Source organism: Azolla caroliniana, unplaced genomic scaffold (genome assembly GCF_043228905.1).
Source record: "Azolla caroliniana isolate FFs.n. ecotype wild unplaced genomic scaffold, voAzoCaro1.0.p SCAF_1, whole genome shotgun sequence".
Classification (NCBI taxonomy): Eukaryota; Viridiplantae; Streptophyta; class Polypodiopsida; order Salviniales; family Salviniaceae; genus Azolla; species Azolla caroliniana.
Genome location: NW_028230436.1, coordinates 28,278,292 through 28,297,784, shown reverse-complemented (window position 1 = coordinate 28,297,784; position 19,493 = coordinate 28,278,292). Strand labels below are relative to the sequence as shown.

At 44.4% G+C, this 19,493-nt stretch overlaps 1 protein-coding gene across 1 annotated transcript; it reads left to right on the top strand.

The window, feature by feature from the left end:
• Nucleotides 1–1,589: 1,589 nt before the first annotated feature.
• LOC147869437 (uncharacterized) lies at nt 1,590–9,588 on the top strand. The gene is made up of 11 exons (XM_087329520.1): nt 1,590–3,558; nt 4,317–5,065; nt 5,145–5,378; nt 5,711–5,895; nt 5,992–6,334; nt 6,474–6,554; nt 6,689–7,519; nt 7,606–7,848; nt 8,229–8,332; nt 8,436–8,790; nt 8,969–9,588. The coding sequence occupies exons 1-11, from the start codon at nt 1,605–1,607 to the stop codon at nt 9,359–9,361; spliced, it is 5,472 nt and encodes a 1,823-aa protein (XP_087185646.1). The 5' UTR covers nt 1,590–1,604; the 3' UTR covers nt 9,362–9,588.
• Nucleotides 9,589–19,493: the final 9,905 nt, after the last annotated feature.

Below are 19,493 nucleotides of genomic sequence, written 5' to 3'. Positions count from 1 at the left end.
GTTGCAAATGATGCACTTAACTACAAAACCATCACCGAATGAGGAAACCAACCCATCTCGCCATCCTCCATCCAAACCATTGCTTCCATGTTACTTAGTTCACAAACGTTTCAATGCAAGACAAAATGTTAGGGCACAAAGTGGTGAGACAAATGGGTTATTCAATACAAATGCTCTACGTTTGATCACATTCAACAACGATCTCTATACATCTTCAAACCAACTACAAATTTCTTACACAATCACACTATTGACACATAGTTGCAATATTCATCAATAAAATTCTTAAACAACGAGAGTCACTACTCACTTTTGCATATACAACATGGAAACATTATTATTTTTGTTTAACATGACATATGACCTTCGAAGACTATAATAGTAATATTTGATCTATTGTCTTAATTAACTAATTAAATTTTTTCCTCAAAAAATATTCTTTCATTATGTAGTGATAAACAGTTGTTACAAGACTGTCGACCTAAGCTTTCCTTGATATGTTCCACTCTTCCATGGGTCCCTATCCCTAAAGGATAGAGCACTCAATTACCTAGTTATGTAATTGTAGGTGGGAACAACCACATGGGTCTCGCATTTTGTAGTGTGAGAAAAGGACCCTCTATTATATTAATTAATTATGGATAGTAAACTACAATGATTTCAATACCAAGCGATTGTAAGGATCAATATGTGCTCATGCCACACCTACGTTATTTGAATATGGTAACAAACCAAAACACATGTTTGAACTTCCTCCTGTGTATGAGAATAACCTCGAATTTTCCAAATTTGAAAACCGTCAAAGCAAACTACCTTTCAATTGGCTAATAAATCGTGATTGTGCTTGTGCATAAAACAAAGGTATCCAATTTGTAGAGTGGTTTTATCGTACGATAAAGTATATTTGAGGTCATGTATATGAGTTTGGGTGTAATGAGGCGATGAATTAGTGCGGTCGCAGAATAAAGTGTGAATCCATCCACAAAATATGCCCCCTCTCTTTTCACTGTATGCTACATGCGCACTAGATCAGAATAGTGGGATGTTGGGATTGGGGTAGACCATGTGATAGATACATAGATAGATAGGGTCATAGTAGCATGTCTTTTAATGTTGCCCAAGTCCAAGTGGTATATGTATGTACATATGGTGTACATACATACATACATACATACATACATACATACATAAATGTAGGAGGGAGAGAAGAGAATGCAAGCAACCTTGACTTTTCAATTATGTCTATGTATAAAGAAAGAAGAGAAAACAAGATAAAGCATTGATTAGACAGTTGGGTGTTATGTTGGTATATGTATGTACGTATGTATGTATGGATACGTATCTTGTTCATTTTACACTCTATTTATTAATAATTCCAATGTAGCGAATATTTGAAAAAAACAAATAAAATAAAAATCAGTTAGTTGATAAGAAAATATAAAGTACATATATGCCATGTGGTTTGGTATATATGTATGTATGTATGTACATATACATATACATATACATATATATACCTCCTGCTACTTTGCTTCTTCATCTCCTGTGTCTTCTTCTTCTTCTTCTTCTTCATCCGTACGGTACGTAAGTCTGGACTCTGAAGAATGAGTAAGAATGCGCGGAGGAGGAATCCTGCACCGCCATCGCCATCGCCATCGCCATCGCCATCGCCATCGCCATTACCAGCACCATCACCACTGCAGAGAGGACAAATAAGCCACCTCAACCCAGACGATGGCTATGGCTTCTTACGACTACTGTCACCCTCAACCGAAACCCCTGACAAAGCATCTCATCCAAGCAGCAGCAGCAAGAATGATGAGAACAACACAGACAACAAGAACAATAACAGCCACATATACTTCCGATTGCCTCCCCTTGATCTGGACATGGACAGTAGTAGTAGCTGCCACACGGGCCTCATCACCCTTCGAGTCGGAGATACCCTCCAATTCATGCCAGATGCCGGCGGCGGCAGGATCCCTGGGAAATCACGAGCTCAATACACCCGCCTTGTCGCCTGCTCCTCCAGAAGCGCCGCTGATATGTCCGACTACCTTCAACGCCTCCTCTCCCTGTGCCTGAACCAAGAAGAAGATCGGAAGGCAATGGTCCTGCGAGAACTCACTCTGGCGCCTGAACCCCTCCTCCTCCTCCTTGCTCACCCTTCCTATCACCTCCACCATACTCTGCTGCTGCTCGAGATCGCAATCTCTATCTTGGAGCCTTGCACAAGAGCACGGAGCTCTTTGCATTCCTCTCCCAAAGTGAAGGAATTTGTATCCATTTTCACTCGGAGCCCCAGTGTCTTCTTGTCTAGCATATGTAATGTTCTGACAGACATTGAACCTCCTCATTCCACCCCACCAGGGAAGTTTGGGTTCCTGGAGGAGCTTTTCCAGAGCCACCACATCGCAGACAAGAGATCCAAGGTAGAGTTCACGTGGGGAAAACCTCTCCATTCCCTCATCCAATCCATCAAAGAGTTTGTGCTAGCCACACTCAAAGTGCTTCCCCAAGAGTTGCCGTATCTGTTCGATGTTATCCAAAAGCTAGAAACCGCACAATTAGTTATTGGTGGAGATCATAACGCAAACAACTCCTCTGTTGCACTGCAAGTTATTGGTGTTTTGGCCGACTCCAAAAGAGCTGAGACGGATGATCCCAGTCTCATCACTTGGAACAAGTCTCCTTTGGTTCCATTAATGTCCGAGATGGCATCTGTTTTGTCTCCTAACGTGAGGCTACCAGTTGCAAAGCTCAGGGGGGGCTACGAGAGAACAGAGGATTACATCGAGACATATTTTCGGCTTCTAAAGGAGGATGCTTTTGCAGCACTAAAGAAAGGTATATCGGATTTTGTCAATGGTAAGCTAAACGATAGAGATATGGTCGTATGGTCCGGTGTCTCAGTGATCGGAGTACATTTTGGTAAGACATTGCCGGGGATTACTTTTGGGCTCTTACTTAACCAAAAGAAAGCAAACAAGAAATCCCCAAAAGCTCCCCTCCCTGGAAGCCTCTTGTGTATATGTGACTTTGGTGGAAGCTTCCTTAACCCTATTTGGGGTACGGCTGAAACATGCGAACAAGACTCCAACAAGCAAATGATCCTGTTCATAGATGTGTTGGATTCCTCTCCCACCATTTCCGGCAATAATGAGTCACAAAGCTTGGGATCATGGGCTCGCATCCTACATGCTGAAAGTCTAGTAGTAGCGGAATCTCCAGCTTATTATAGAGCCTATGCGCCAGTGATGAAAGCTCTACAAAATTTGGATCCAAAAACAATGCCCTTTCAAGAAGAGCTCGTACATGCGAAATCACCTGGAATGCCCCCCGCTTACTTAAACAGCTCTACTATCTTGGATTGGGGTTGTTTACATGCTACTCAGTCTGGTGGAAGCAATACCTTTGGCAATTTTTTAGCAGGAGTCAATGAGCTCAAAGTGAAGTCTTTGAGTGGATTTACAACAACTCTAGACCCTACCCAAATTGATGCAATTAATCATGTTCTCAAGAATCGGCTAGCAATGATTCAGGGTCCTCCTGGAACAGGTCAGTTGAGTAATTAACCAATTGAATTTGAGTTGTAGAGAGCATTAGTAGGCAATCTATATCATATCAACTCTGCATTCTGGTTATGGTGTAATATGCAGGTTATTTGATACTGATCCTACATTCTAGTTAGAGAGTAGTATGTAAATTCTTTCATATTGATACCACATCTTGATTCTTGGGGAAGCAAGTAAGAAAACTATTTTCCATTCATTCCCAATTTGATACTTGCATGGATGCTGTGGTCAAGCGTCAGCTTGCGGTGATTAAAAAGATGTCCAATGATATGTCAAATTAATAACGCCTTTTCTTAATTAGTTGTATGTAAATTACTCCCGAGAGAATTTAACTCTCATCATATTTAATAACATATCCTTAGAAGAGTGTGCTATAGACCATATCTTTCGTCCATTTAACTCTGCTATAGACGATGTTCTCAAGAATGTGCTACCGATGATTCCAGGTTCTCCTTGAACAGGAAAATGAGATTTGTATGGGGTAACATGAACCCTATTCTGCACTGTGAATACATTTAGGTGGAGAATAGTATGCAGAGTGAGTAGTCCATATTGACACTGCATTTTAGATTCAAACCACCCCATCAAAGTTTGCTATGGATACCTCATAACATACGTGTCTTATACTGCATGTTGGTTAGAGAGTTGTAAACAAGGATTTCATTGTGGTAGCACATTTCCAGTTCAAAATATCTGAGCAAAGATGTTTCTGATCCCTGACAGTGGATTCCTTTTGAGCAGGAAAATCATTTCTCTCGCTAAGACTCATTCAGCTCATTCTTTCTGCTAACACACGGGAAAATAAACCGATATTAATTTTGACATACAAGAACTTGGCTCTGGATGCGTTGTTAGGATCGTGCCAAAAGTTTTGCAAGCCTGGTGAGCTTGTGCGGGTTGGGGGAGGGAGTAAAAGTTGTACAATGGCCGACTGCAATCTAGCAAATCTCTTGAGGTCGGATATTAGCAATAAGTGGTTCTCATCTGATGAAAAAATGAATCGCGACATGTTGCAAAATCTTCAAACTAAATGTGAAGAAGCTTTGATCGCGTTGCATAAATGTCAAAGTCTTAGTATAGAGACCATAATCTCAAACCCATCGTTTCGAGGGTTTCTGCATAAACTTCTATTCGCAAATGGAGGAAATGTAGATGAGATGGAGATAACTGTAGACGAAGATAAAATGGCGAAAGAATTCTCAAAGCGTCTTAAAGAATGGATGCCACAGCAGAGTGTATTTCGTGCTGTTCAAGCTGGCTTATCATCCATTCAGAAAAGCTCTTTTTCAAAAGCTGCAGCAGTATCACAGATGTCCATGGAGAAGGAAAGGGAAACCTCTGGAAATGATGAAAATGACGAAGTTCCTGAGGCTTTTGTTGATGAAGTCTACCAAAAAGAGTCAGGAAAGCGTCAGGATTTTCTTAACAATATGTTGAGGTTCCAAGACCTTCAAAAGAAAGAAACCATGCAAGGGCTTTCACTGATTAATGTATGTACATACTCAAGTAGCGTATCCAAAACAGTCTTTGTGAGGATAAACATGCTGAAGTTCTTCCTTTTTACTGTAGTTTGATGCAACTGGGTATACTTGGCTTCTTGAGGCAGACCCATGGGAGCTCTCAAAAGAACAGCGATGTATGCTGATGCTCGTGATAATGACAAGAGACCTTGAAGAGAATGTCAAGAAGTTAGCAAGTTTAAAGGCAGAGTATGATCAGCTGTGCATTGAGAATACGGAAATTAACAAGCAAAAGAAGGTTGCCATTTTGAAAAACGCAAAGATCATTGGAATGACCACAACTGTAAGTTAGCTCATGATAGATGAAGTAACTATATTTTGTATATATAAGCTTATCCAGATTATATAAATTTATATCGGTTACAAGAGGGATGGACCTGATTGCTGTGGTTGTAATCAATGGTTTCGTGTATTTTGTCGATCAGGCACGAAAACTATTGAGTGAAATTAGAGATTAGAGCTGTAACTTCAGTTTTTTTTTCCATCCGTTTATTATAATTGCCGATGCCTGTAAGCCAATAGTTGTTTTCTGTCTGTTTTCTCCCCGCAATCTGCCAATAGTGGTTCTATGAGCAGCCATGAAACAGTGAAAGCTGATGGGGGAAATAATCACAGGGTGCTGCAATTTACGAAGATCTTCTAGCGGCTGTTACTCCATCAATTATACTAGTTGACGAATCTGGAGAAATTTTAGAGCCTCAAATAATGGGAGTCCTTTATCCAAATGTCGAACATCTTATACTTGTTGGGGATCATAAACAACTCCGGCCATCGGTCAACTGTTATTCTCTTGTGAAAAAGTTATTCCGTAACCTTTTATCAACCATAAACATTGAGCACAGTTTTTTGTTTCTTTTCACGCAATTCTTACGCATGTATGTGCACTAAACTTTCAGCCATAATTTTGGAATTTCGATGCTGGAGAGACTTGTGGTAAACAATTTACCGTACCAAACATTGGGTCTTCAATCTCGGATGAGAGAGGAATTTCTGGGCATGGTCTTGCCAATGTATCCAAACCTCAAGACCAATATAGAGGCGGTAAATGGCCAAAGAAATCAACCAGCAGAATGCATGAATTCTACAATGTACTTCTGGGATCATGAGCGTGTAGAAAAACAAGGACACAGTCCTGCCAACGAGCATGAAGCACACATGGTTGTTGCATTGTCAAAATGGTTATTATCAGAAGGAATCAGGCACGAGGAGATTTCTGTAATTTGTGCATATAATGGACAGGTATTCATACATCTCCTTTCTCCATGTCATCACCCAACATGGTGTGTCCTTATGTAATGTAGTGATGTTTTCTCCTTGGAGTGTTTAGTAAAGAAAGAGTCTTTCTTGGATGCTTACATTCTTTTACCTCTGCATCTAGGTCACTCTTCTGAAAAAAATGTTGGCTGCTCTTGGAGCGGGAGAGTCCGTTATCAATGTACAAAGCATTGATCGTTTTCAGGTATTATTGAACCATTGATCAATGTACAAATCACTAACCATCATGATTCATGACCCATGATATGACGGATGAACCATTCCTGGATAGAAGTATGGGAAGATGAAGGGTTCTTGATCAGTGTAGTATCTTTGCAGGGATCAGAAAATCGCATTATCATTGTGTCAACGGTTCGATCTAATGCAAAAGGTAATATTGGCTATATGAAAGAAGCCAATCGACTATGTGTTGCAGTATCGAGAGCTAGAAGTGGTTTCTATGTATGTGGGAATGCAAAGACCTTGTCCCATGGGTCACAAGACTGGAGAAAACTTATTGATGAGTGTTTCCGGAAACAAAACTTGCTGGGAGAAACAATATTTCTAACTTGTCCCCGACATCCCAATGAACCCAGAATTGAATTGCACCAGAAAGATGCACATACGTTTTCAACTACTGCGGTATGCAAAAGACCATGTAATTCTGAATTAGCATGCCTCCATTATTGCAAAGCCCTATGTCACGGTAGAGCCCACCCTCCTTGTAAAGAGATTGTACGCTTTACTTTTAAGAGATGCCAGCATTCTACAACCAAGATCTGCTCAGTAGCAGATGACAGCATGAGGTGTGATGAGATGGTATGGCTAACACTTGAAGGATGCGGTCATTCAATCAATTGCAAATGTTGGGAAGAAACAGAGAATAAATCAAGCGTTCTCGTATGCAAATACCCATGTAGCAAGACATTGGCATGTGGTCATCCTTGTACTTTACCGTGTGGCATGGAATGTATTTCCAAGGTTTGCCAGAAATGTGATGATATAAAAAAAATTCTAGACATGAAAGAGAAAGAGCTTCAAAGGAAAAAACTAGAAGAGAAGATGAAAACCATTGACATTGAGATACAAAACCTTGGAAAGGAGAATGCTGATGGCCCATTCTTTAAAGAACTCTTACCTGAAGGTGAAACCGCAGCTGAGTACTGCATGGTCAGTCAGACGTCTTCTTCCCTTCAAATTTTAAAATAATAAATTACATGGCAGTCTAATGCTTGGTTAGATTTGTGAAATGGCAGGTCAAAGACCGAACAGAAAAATTCATTCAACCAGATCATAAAACTCTTCCCATCGTAAGGAGAGTAGAGAAAGTTACAAATATAAAACTGGAATTGGCATTCCTCAAAGCACAGAAAGAACTGATAGATCCAACAGCACCAACACAGCTCCTCTTCCACGGAACCAGCGATGAGGGGGTTAAGGGCATCACTCATAATGGATTTCGACTGCCCCCTGCCGAAGCAAAGAACATGTTCGGCCAGGTAAGATCCGAGGTTCAAATGAATGACTTGGACGTTCAGTATCTGTCTCTTATTTTTAAAGCTGCTTAACACATAATGAGGTTTGTATTCTCTTTCTTTCTTGACCTCTATTTGTTAACTCAAAGTCTGAAGATATGGCCTATTGGAATCTCAGCAAGATAAAGGCATGTGTTCGAGGATCATCAAAATGATTTGAACCATATGTAACAAAGTTATTTGATAAATGTAGGGAGATTTTTAGATGAATCTAGCATCTGCATCTATTTTCATGTCAACTAGCTGTATAAAACTCGTGGTAAAAACTATAATGGAATAGCTGAGCCTGATTAGAAAGACCAGAAACTTAGATAATTAAACCTGCAGATTCACTCTTCCTGCAGGGGTGTTACTTCGCGACAGACTCATCCAAGAGTGCACAAAGCTTATATACAAAGGGTTCGAATAAGCTCTTGCTGTGTGAAGTATTGCTTGGCACACCCTGGAGGTAAACAAAGTGAACATATCTGAACATAGTGAAATACATAGCTCAAAAAACTGTCATGTGAACAGAACCCTCATTTCCATTGAAACATTTATTGTCTCTGCAGCTTAAAGACAGCTAAGCAAGATCTTAATCTTGCAACAGTGAGGAAACAAGGATACGATTCGGTCTTCTCCATGAGAAACAGCAGAGGCACTCAAGGAACCCAGTATGATGAGTTTATTGTCTATGATCCAAGTCAAGCTATACCAAGATACATCGTGTACTATGACAACTTGAAATGTGGCGATCTCGGAGTACAGACATTGGGGCTTAGTGAATCTAATGTAGACTTCGAAAGGCGAATGCTAAATGCATCTTCATCCTCGGGGTTTAGTGGCTTCACTGCCGATGAGATGCATTACCGATTTGCTGAATCACAATTTCTCAGAATGTGCAGTCTCCATGGAGGAAAGAATATGGTAATGTGGAATCAGTTTAAAATGGCATAAAAATTAGCCCTTTGCAGTCCAAAAACTTAACCCTGCTTCTGCAAACATAGGAGTATTCTTGTACTTTTTTTGTGAAATTTTGGGGGTTGTATATAATGTTTTGGTGTGTTTTTCCCTTACTGCATATAATTGTCCCTCACTAACTCAGATCAAGGAGGTGGAGTACACAAGGTCTTCTATTCTCGAACAAAAGTTCGAGGCGAGGAAGAAAGAGATTGGACAAAGCGGCGGGAAAGTCGCTGAGAGGCTTGTGTTTCATGGGACTAGCAAGGAGGCCATAGACAAGATTATAAGAGAAGGGTTCAAAGTGGGTGGTGAAGAAGTGGCAATGAAAACCGGATGCGTTTATGGGAAGGGCGTGTATGTGGCTGTGAATCCAGAGACAGCCATGCAGTATGCTAAGACAAGTCGGATGATGCTCTTGTCTCGTGCTGTATGTGGATCAAAGGATGTTCATCACACTTTTGGTGAAACCAAGGACATTTTCGTCCTCAAGAAAGGGGACCAACTTCTACCCTGCTACATTGTGCATTTCAATTAGGTTCTTGTCGTTACTTTCTGTCCCCTTCATCAAGCATACCCGACACCCCTGATCCAACCCAGGAATGAATTCATGGAAACTAGAAAAGTATATGTGTGTATCTCTCTCACTTCCTCTATGTTGTGGAAGCAGAAAATATTTAACCAAAATAAAGCTATTTAATAAAAGCAAAAAAAATTACGAGAAATAAAAGACACCAGAAATTTAAAGAGGTTCAGCATATTTTGCCTAAGTCCTTAAACACTACCAAGATTAATGTTTCGCTAAGAAACACTACAAATGAATGAAGAAACAAGACAAAACTAATCTAGATGAGTAAAGCTTAGAAGGGAAGAGATTCCAATTTATAATACACGGCTCCCCTCATCCTTCCGAAACCTTTCAACGTGGGATATGAGAAAGAAAGAAAGATATATTAATGTCTTCTAAGACCCAAAATTGGCCCATACTCCTCCCTCCCTTCCTACACCTTTCAATGTGGGATATGGGAAAAGGGAGCCACCATCCACAAATCTCTACCTTTGGGACCTTCCCACATCTTCAAATTTTTCATCTTCTCACAACACAATCTTTGGTAGTGTCTTCCAATGCGCTTTGCAAGTACCAAACTTCCAATTTTCAAAACATTTATCAAGTCCAAACAAGGATTGAACTTGACAATTGTCATCATGTTTGCAAACTTTTTCACTAGTCTTAATCTTCTAAATTGAAACTCGATTGTCCTCTAGAATTACTCTAATGATGTGATACTTAACGTTATTGTGTTTTGTCCTTCCATGATAAACTTGATTGTTTGCTAAATGGAAAGCACTTTGACTATCACAATGTACTCCTAGTTCATCATGCAATCCTTGAAGCCAAATTATTTCTTTAACAACCTCAAAAACTACCATGTACTTTGCTTCTGTTGTAGATACAAGCATTATTGATTGTAAAGTAGACTTCCAAATCACATATCAATGCCTATCCAAATCAGCAACATACTTTGAGTCGTAGAACCCAACAACCATTGAATTGACCATTATCTTCATCCCGTTGAAACATTAGACCAACATCCATGGTCTTGAGAAAATACCGTAGAATCCATTTCACAATTTGTCAATGTTCCTTATCGGGATTATAAATATATCTACTTACAACTCCAATTGCTTGTGAAATGTCAAGCCTTGTACACACCGTAGCATACATCAAGCTACCAATAGCATTTGCATACGAAACCTTTGACATGTTTTCTTGTTCCTTATCATTTTTCGGCGATAAAGGTGCACTAAGCTTGAAATGAGGAGCAAGAGGGGTGCCAACAGGCTTTGACTGTTCATTCGCGTTGTTACGGGCATGACCATATAATATCCCGTGGTGAGAATTTACCGTAGTATTCTATACACGTGGATAAGTGTGAGGGTTAAACGAGAGTGTAAAGAAGGGGAGGATTACTTTTAATCCTCGGGATTTAGACAACCCATTAGGCCAAGTGTGAACTTGCCTGGGGACCTTGTGTATCGCTATAAATAAGAGGCCTAGCTACCCTCATTTGATCATCGGGTGAACTACGTCGAGACTCTGTCTTGTGGTGGGTCAACTCTTGTAGTGAGTGTGCTAGCACAAGGTATGACTCGACACCACGGCGATGGTATGGGACGCCAATCGAGGCTCGAGTCCGTCTCGATCCCTTCGTTCGGGGGTGGTCGGGTGGATTGACACCCTTCTTTCTCTCTCTCCTTTCTTTCTATCTACCTAGATCTATCCTTATCTAATGCTTACTTTAGTACATGTCTCTAATATTTGGTATCCGAGCGTTTGTACTAATGTTTCTTTTGTTGGTCTTATCTTCTCGATGGATGACGATCGATCGTTGTGCGGTTAGCCTTCATGCAGATAAGGATCAACAAGGAACTTCGGTAATCTTTCTTGTTATTTTTGGTCTATTTTTTCTTCTCCCATCTAATCATGTGTATGGTTAATATGTAGATTATTTTCATTAATTAAATGATGTTGTAGTGGTATTTAATTGGTTATCTAAAACGCTTACATATGTGCACAAGGTCAATACCTCATTTGACATATAAATAATATGTGATGAGTGTCGTATACGTACGAGGTTAATACCTCAATTACGTATTACGTTCACGAACATATGTTACGTTTGCGTATGAGGTCAACACCTCGATTTTGTTGTAAATGATATGCGTTTGGTATCGTATGTGTAAGAGGTCAATACCTCAATTGCGTATTACGTTGAACCCTAATTTTTTGATGTCTTGTGTGCGTAGAGGTATATGCCTAGATTACGTATCTCGATTACGTCATTTTTGGCTATTAAATATAACGATTTCTTTAATATAGGCATATGTGGTCACGTGTATACGTAGTTGATCGTATATATGTGATAATATACATATGTGTATATAAGTTCATGACGCGAACATACATGGTTGAGCCTCGGGGAGCCACCATGAAAAAATCGATATAGAGATCAGGGAAAGAAATTTATTTGTCACCCCCATGGTTTTTAAAACACCTTTGTGTAACCATAGTAACCTGATCTTGAACCTCATCTCATACGTCTAGAGAGGTATTGACGTGAGATCATGATATCGATTAATGTTTGCCCATGATATGTTTACATCACGACATGATGTTATGACTATCTCTCTAACCTTATCCTATTTCTTTTCCAGAAATAATCATTTAATGGGTCAAAATAACGACCCGATGTCATCCGCTCAAGGGAATCTTCCTGGACAAATGTCCATTGAGATGTATTTTTCGCAAATAACCCAATACCTTAGTTTCACCGCTCAACAGATGACCGAACTTCGGCAATCTCAAAGTGCTCTCGAGGCACGTGTCATTAGTTTACAACGTGAGACTAATAGACCTGATGAGCGACAGGATGAACCATCGTTTGTCGTTAAGCCATTTACGGGAGACAAAAAGGAAAGAACCGAAGAAGCAATTTGCACGTGGCTGGGCCGATGGGAGTCTCATTTTGAGATCTATCCCACGCTAGATAGTACGAAGATTGCATATGTCGGCCGAGAACTAGGGGGTAAGGCCGCCGCTTGGTGGCAGCCCTCTCAAACCGAGGCAACACAAGCTTTAATGAACCTCTCTAGCAGGAAGTTTTCCTCGCTGGAAGACTATGTCCACCATGCTAGAACCCAAATCCAAAAATTGGGTCTAGAAGGGGACAACAGGTTAATAGCTTGTTTTGTCAATGGCATCCCCAATTCGGACTATCACTGGATAGTGCACGATAAGGATCCAAAATCCTTCGAAGAGGCCGTTGAAATAGTTCTTCGCTATCAACGCACTTAGAAGAAGGACCACAACAAACCCAACGAAGCGCCCGGGACTAAGCAGTCGCAATTCGTTGGGAAACGCAAGACACCCAACAAATTCATGGATCGCGATTGTAAGTGACAACATCCTTTTTGCGTATTCTGCACAAAGAAGGGTCATACAAAAGATCAATGTCGAAAGCTCCAACGGAAAGAGCACGACAACAAAGCTAAACCTGCAAACCATAAAGGTCAGATTCCTAATGTCCTTCAGGTCTATACACATCATTTAAGTAATTGTCAATGTTCTTTCCCTCACTATGTATTGGGTCCCAATGATTTACTACGTGCAAACGGGTATATCAATGGATCTCCCGTACAATTTTTATTTGATTCGGGAAGCTCACACAACTTTGTGAATGATCGTTTGGTTCAGATATGGGGAATCCAACCCACCGTAAGTGATCACACCTACACGGTGCACTTGGCTGATGGAAGAGTACAATACATCAACGGGGCGATTCATTCATTAGGAATTTTTATTGACACTTATATAGAGGAAGTAGACTTCCATGTAATGAATCTTTCTACCACTGATGTAATACTGGGTTATCCTTGGTTTTATAATAAAAGCTCTTCTTTATCTATTGATTGGGTTCATCATTCAATTACATTTGTATTGAACGATTGTACTCATTTTATTCAATGTGTAAAAAAACAATCCCTCTCGATTGTTTCCTCGTGTCCATCAATATCCGAGTTGTCTTGTTCAACTCTATTTTATTGTGCACTTGATCCGGACATTCACGTTTACAATATCGATAATGTCTCGGTTCAATTAACATATTTTGAACAACAACAACTTGATGAAGTCTTAAATGATTTTCGTGATGTTTTTCCGAGTGAACTACCAGATGGCTTACCTCTTAAACGTAATATAGACCATCGTATAGAAATTGTACCTGGTGTTGCACCAATAAGTATACCTCCTTTTCGCTTAAGTCGATCCGAAGAGGATGAGGTATCTAAGCAACTCAAGGACTATTTACGAATGGGTTTATATACATTATAGTAAATCTCCATGGGGTGTACCAGTTCTGTTGGTTAAAAAGAAAGAGGGCACATGGCGTATGTGTATTAATTACCGACGCTTGAATAATGTGACGATCAAGAATTCGTATCCATTGCCCCGGGCTGACGATCTAATTGACCGTCTCCAGGGAGCTCGGTATTTTACGAAACTTGATCTCCGTACTGGCTACCATCAAATTCGTATAAGTGAGGACGATGTTCCTAAAACAACATTTTGTACGCGCTATGGCCATTATGAGTTTCTGGTTATGCCTTTTGGTTTGACCAATGCTCCGACTACATTTCAACAAGAAATGAATGACATTTTCTGAGAACAACTTGGAAAATTTGTCGTTATTTTCTTGGATGATATTTTAGTTTATAGCTGTACATTACAAGAACATGCTAAACATGTTCGCTTTGTTTTACAAACATTGCATGACAAACAGTTTTATGTGAAGATCTCAAAATGTGAGTTCTTCAAGAAATGAATTACTTATCTTGGACATCTCATAACCGAACGAGGAGTTGAAATTGATCCTTCTCGCATCGAGAAAATCAAGCTTTGGCCCACTCTTCGGAACATTCGAGAAGTTTGATCATTCCTTGGTTTTGTTGGGTTTTTGCGAAAATCCCTTCGTAATTACTCCCAATTGACGACGCCGTTTACTGATCTTCTAAAAGGTCAAACGCGTAAGTCTACAAAACCTATTGTGTGGAATGCTACACTAGACCTCGCCTTTAAGGAACTCAAGGACCTGGTATGCAAGGCTCCTTCACTTCTTGTACCCGATCCTTCAAAACCTTTTGAGGTTGAAACCGATGCAAGCGATTATGCTATAGGTGCTGTCTTATATCAAGATGGTAAACCAATAGCATTCAAGAGTAAGAAACTTGATTCTGCTCAATGTCGGTATACCGTTCAAGAAAAGGAATTATTTGCAGTTATACATGCACTCAAAACATGGCGCCATTATCTTTATGGAAATCGCTTTGTGGTAACTACGGACCATGAGTCCTTGAAATATTTTTGTGACTAACAAGACCTGAAAGGTCGTAAGGCACGATGGGCAGATCTCATCCAAGACTTTGATTTTTCCATACGATATCGTAAAGGTTCCATGAATACTGTCGCTGATGCACTAAGTCGCATCCGTGAAGTTAACATGCTTAGCTTCATTGAAATAACATGAGATCTTTATGATCACCTTCGAGGGAAGTATCCTGATGACAGTTATTTTGCAAAATACTGGGCAAGAGTTGAGTCTGGAACAGACACCACCACATCCTCGAAGGAATACTTCCACATTGCTAATGGTCTGCTCTACCGTAATGGGTAGGTTTGTGTTCCAGATTTACCTGAGGTCAAAAAGAGGATACCAACAGAGACACGAATATGCACAACGAAATGTATATGTATTTACAAGACAATGAGATTCAACACCGACTTCGAGCCAGACCTAGGTCACATAAGATACAGCCGTTGTCTACTGCCAAGCCGCCGATCGGGGAGCTCTCGGGCTTGTCGCGCCGAGCGGGGTCTTGCACATAGTACAAGGCAAAAAACCGGAACGCTATATGCCAAGGCTCGACGCACAGAAGGATGAAGAAGAAGCAGAGGAGAGCAAGAAGAAGAAACCCTAAAACAAGAGAGAGAGAGAGAGAGAGAGAGAGAGAGAGAGAGAGAGAGAGAGAGAGAGAGAGAGAGGAAGAGAGAACGTCTCTCCATCTAACGGTATACCCTACTAATACAAAATGGGCAACCCTTCTACAAGGGACCATCCCTTCCTCAATGTGGGATAAATCCCGATTTACATGGGATCCTTCATCCCGACTTAACTCCTATTATTCACTCAATTATACGAGGGTGAGTGCACATGGTGCACCCCGCCCATGTAGCCAATATTTCCCGGTTTTCACCTCTGGCCGAAATTCTTCACAACATCCGCCCCCACCTAACCGCACGTCCACCGGTATGTGCCAAATCCGGTGAAGGGTGAGAGATTTCGGCCGGTGAGAAACCGGTCTTCCGTAATCCGCATCCTGGCTCGCTGCCAGTTTGAATCGTCGGCTTCGGTTCTTCCTTCGCGCTTACCTCCCCGTAGGCTCGTTCGACTCGTCGATGGGTCCTTCGCTGCGATCTCCGTAGTATGCGTACTTCCGCTAGCCCTTGTTTGGCCGTATGCACGCTCCGCTCTCCGCCGTATGTCCGATGTCCTCTGCTTGAGGAACGCCCGTAGTGGCCCGCCTGGCCTCCGTCGACCATTCGCGTGGTCTTGGTCGTCGTCCCACGTTGTTCCCCACTGCCTTCGTCCCCTCGCCGCCACCTTCCTTCTCCTTGGTCTTACGTCGCCACGTCGGCACGGACCGCCAAGGTCTTCGGAACGGTGTGGAGGATCCTTCTCTGGTCTTCTACGCGTGACCTCCGAACCGCGCAACCTGTCTGCGCGCTCGCCTTTCCGCTCCGACACCTCCATGTGCCGCATATCCTCGTCCGTTGTTTGGCACTGCCTGTGCCGCACTCCGGTTCTTTGCACGCCTTGTCGGCCCCTTTCCCGGCCAGATCGTGCATCGCCGCTCATCTGCACACCGGTGCCCTCTACATCCGAGGAACACCCCGTAGTAGCCCGCTTGGCCATTTCCGTCTTGCGCTGCTGCTACAGGTCCTGAGTTTTTCGCTTGCCATCGTCCCCTCGCCCCCACCAACTTGTCATCCTGGGCTTGTTGTGACAGTCTTCGTTGCTCTGACTGAGCTGCCGAGATCTACGAAGCGAGTGTGGAGGGTCCTCCTCCGAACTCCCTTGTCATCCCTTGACTCCAACCCTGTGCAGCCCACTATGCACCCGTCACCTCCCTTGTGTCGTCTTCAGCTTCCTTTGTTTGGCACCGCCCGTGCCGAACATGGTCCCGTAGTCACGCTTCGATCCGGCCCGCGATGGCCACTTGCGAGACTCTTGTTCCTCCCCAGGTGTGCCTTTCCGGCCCGACACACCTCCTCGTGTTTGCCCTTGCCAGCTCCTTCCGAAACTGTAATCGGTCGGTAAGGGTTTTGCACTTCGTCCGCCCCCGTCTTATCAACTCCCGATCCGCTATCTCGTGTTGTCGGGTCCCGTTCCCTGCCGCCATCGTCCTTCTCCCTAGGTCTCACGTTGCCACGTTGGCCGAACTGCCGGGGTCTCCGGATCGGTGTGAGGGTCCCATAGGATCGGTCTTCATTTCGTTGCTTGCCGAAATTCGGGTGTCTTTTGTTTGAGTCCCTCCCAGACTCTCCTCGTGTCTTCCGCGTAGTCGAGTCTCGTTTTCGTGTTGTCGGGTCCCGTTTCCCGCCGCCACCAACCTTCTCTCTCGGTCTCATGTTGCCACGTTGGCCGAACTGCCGGAGTCTCTGGTTCGGTGTGGGGATCCCGTAGGACCGGACTTCCTTATGCCCACTGACCTTGCCGGTAGGTCCAATTCGGTTTGTAGCCGCTTCGCCGTCCTGATACCTTCTTTCTCTGCTTCCGTTGTCCGATCACGTTCACCTGCCGCCACCGAGATCTCCTCTAGGTCTCACACCGGCACTCGGGCTGACAGCCGGATCGATGTGAGAATCTTCGTGGGACCTTGGTTTGCCCGCCTTGCCGCCGCCACCGCTCGTCGCTCTAGGCCTCACGCCGGCACTCGGGCCAACCGCCGGAGCCTCTAGCGCCGGTGTGTATAAGGTCGCGACACTGCCGCTTGTCTCCCCCGTCCTCCGCATCGGCTTCTTCGGCTGGTCGTGTTCACCTGCCGCCACCGTCCTTTCCTATAGGACTCACGCCGGCACTCGGGCCGATAGCCTGATCGGTGTGACGATCTTCGCAAAGCCGCCCCCGCAATTCTTTGCCTTCGTCTCCTCGTCGCCACCGATCGTCACTCTAGGTCTCATGCCGGCTCTTGGGCCAACCGCCGGAGTCTCCGGATCCGGTGTGAAGGATCCTCCTCGGGCTCGTTGTATCTCTGACCCTTATCCTGGGTCTTCCTTCCTTCGTAAGCCGAGAGGGTGGCTCGCACCACACCCTCTCCCGTGGTACTGACGTACCGTGTTCTCGGCCTCTTCGTAGGCCTGCTCTCTTCCTTCCTCCCGGAGTGGTTATCCGGGAGTTCGCTCCGCCCGGTTCTCGTCCGGGTCCGTTCGTCATTCTCCGGATTGCCGGGTCCCGTTCTCCTATCGCCACCGACCTCTCCTATAGGACTCACGCTGGCACTCGGGCCGACAACCGGATCGGTGTGAAGGTCTCATGGGACCGGTCTTCGTTCTCCTCTTCATCCCCTGTACTTCTCCCGAACTCGTCGTCGCTCTCCTTGCTGCGTTCCCGCCTCAATCTTCCATCTCTTTCGGTCTTACGTTGCCCCGTCGGCCGAACAGCCGGAGTCTCCGGATAGGATGTGGCATAACTGATTTCTCAACGTCTTTCGGCAACTCGTCCGGGCCACCGCCCCTTTTAGTGGTGTCGGTGGATAGCATCCGCTCTGTGACCAATCAAGCCCCACCTGAGCTTGATTCTCCAATGTTCGGAGTTTCGGCTCCGACGCCGACCTTGCCAGACTCGTTCCAAACCTTTGATCACCCTCCTTCCAATTCCTGACCTTCGCCCGGTCGGTCTTTCTCCCCATGTAAAAGAGGGCGGCTCGTCCCACACCCTCTCCCGAATCCGGCACCGATCGAACAATCCACGACCGGATTACGCTCCACCCGTATCAGAGCGTCGCGTGGTTCGGTCCCCGGTCGGGCCGTTTCTTGGTCTCTTCTTCGACCTTTTCGCGGGCCATCTCCCATCCATCTTCGTTGGCATCGTGCCAGGACTCCCCGATACCGTCATCCATCTCCTCGGTCTCATATGGGCATAAGGGCCCGAACGCCGAGTTCTCCGGAATCGGGTCCGAGGGCTTTCGTCCATCCTTCCCCGTATCGTCTCGCTAGTGATTCTCGGTTTCTCGCCGCCGCCTTCCTCCTCTTGGGACTTACGTGGGCACTCGGGCCCGACTGCCATAGTCTCGGGAGCAAGTGTGGGAAGACACGAGGAATCGCCCGTCCGTTTTACGCCCTTGTCCGTAGCCACCGACCCTTCGTGGTCGGCGGTCGTCTCCTTACCGATTGCGCAAGCCCCGCCTGGGCTTGCTTCTCTCCTGAACGGGATTTTGGGCTGACATGCCCGAAACCGCTGGTCCTTTCATTCCGATTCCACGATCGGTATCTCGGGCTCGTCCTCAGCCGTTCTATCTCCGCATGTCGAGAGGGCGTTTTGTTTCGCACCCTCTCCCGTGGCACCGTCGTACCAATCTTCCGTCGTCGCGCGGGGCAAGTCCGTCTCCTTGGTCTCGGCTAGCGGCCTCGGTGTTTCCTCTTCCTTGAGCATCGCCTCGAGAGCCGCGTACGCCTTCGCAATCCTAGCCCCAACGCCGACCCTTGCTGACTCTCTTTGTCGTTCGGCCTCTTCCCGCTATGATGGCACACCGTCGCGCCCCTTCCTCTTAGCCTTCTCGGTTCACTCATTGTCTAGCCGTTGGCACACCCTTCCGACCTTCGACCAGTCCTCCGTAAGCCCATTCGCTCCGTCATCTTCTTCGAGCTCAATCCCGATGGCCTCCCGTTCCGCTCGGTCGATCGACCTGACGAACAATAGGACTTTGTCCGCCCCCACCAAACCTTGTTCCCGCTCCGGGAGCCGAGCAAGCCGTCGCTCGAACTCTCGGAACGCCTTCGTTGCGCCCCGGTGGGTCTTTGCCGATGCTACCCACTGGTCGAAGTCGTGCCGTCC

Bases quoted from the DNA above. Each gene is read 5' to 3' on its own strand.
- LOC147869437 (XM_087329520.1), top strand. From the start codon at position 1,605: ATGAGTAAGAATGCGCGGAGGAGGAATCCTGCACCGCCATCGCCATCG. The intron at 3,559-4,316 runs GTCAGTTGAGTA...CCTTTTGAGCAG, and splicing joins TCAGGGTCCTCCTGGAACAG to GAAAATCATTTCTCTCGCTA. The intron at 8,333-8,435 runs GTAAACAAAGTG...TTGTCTCTGCAG, and splicing joins TTGCTTGGCACACCCTGGAG to CTTAAAGACAGCTAAGCAAG.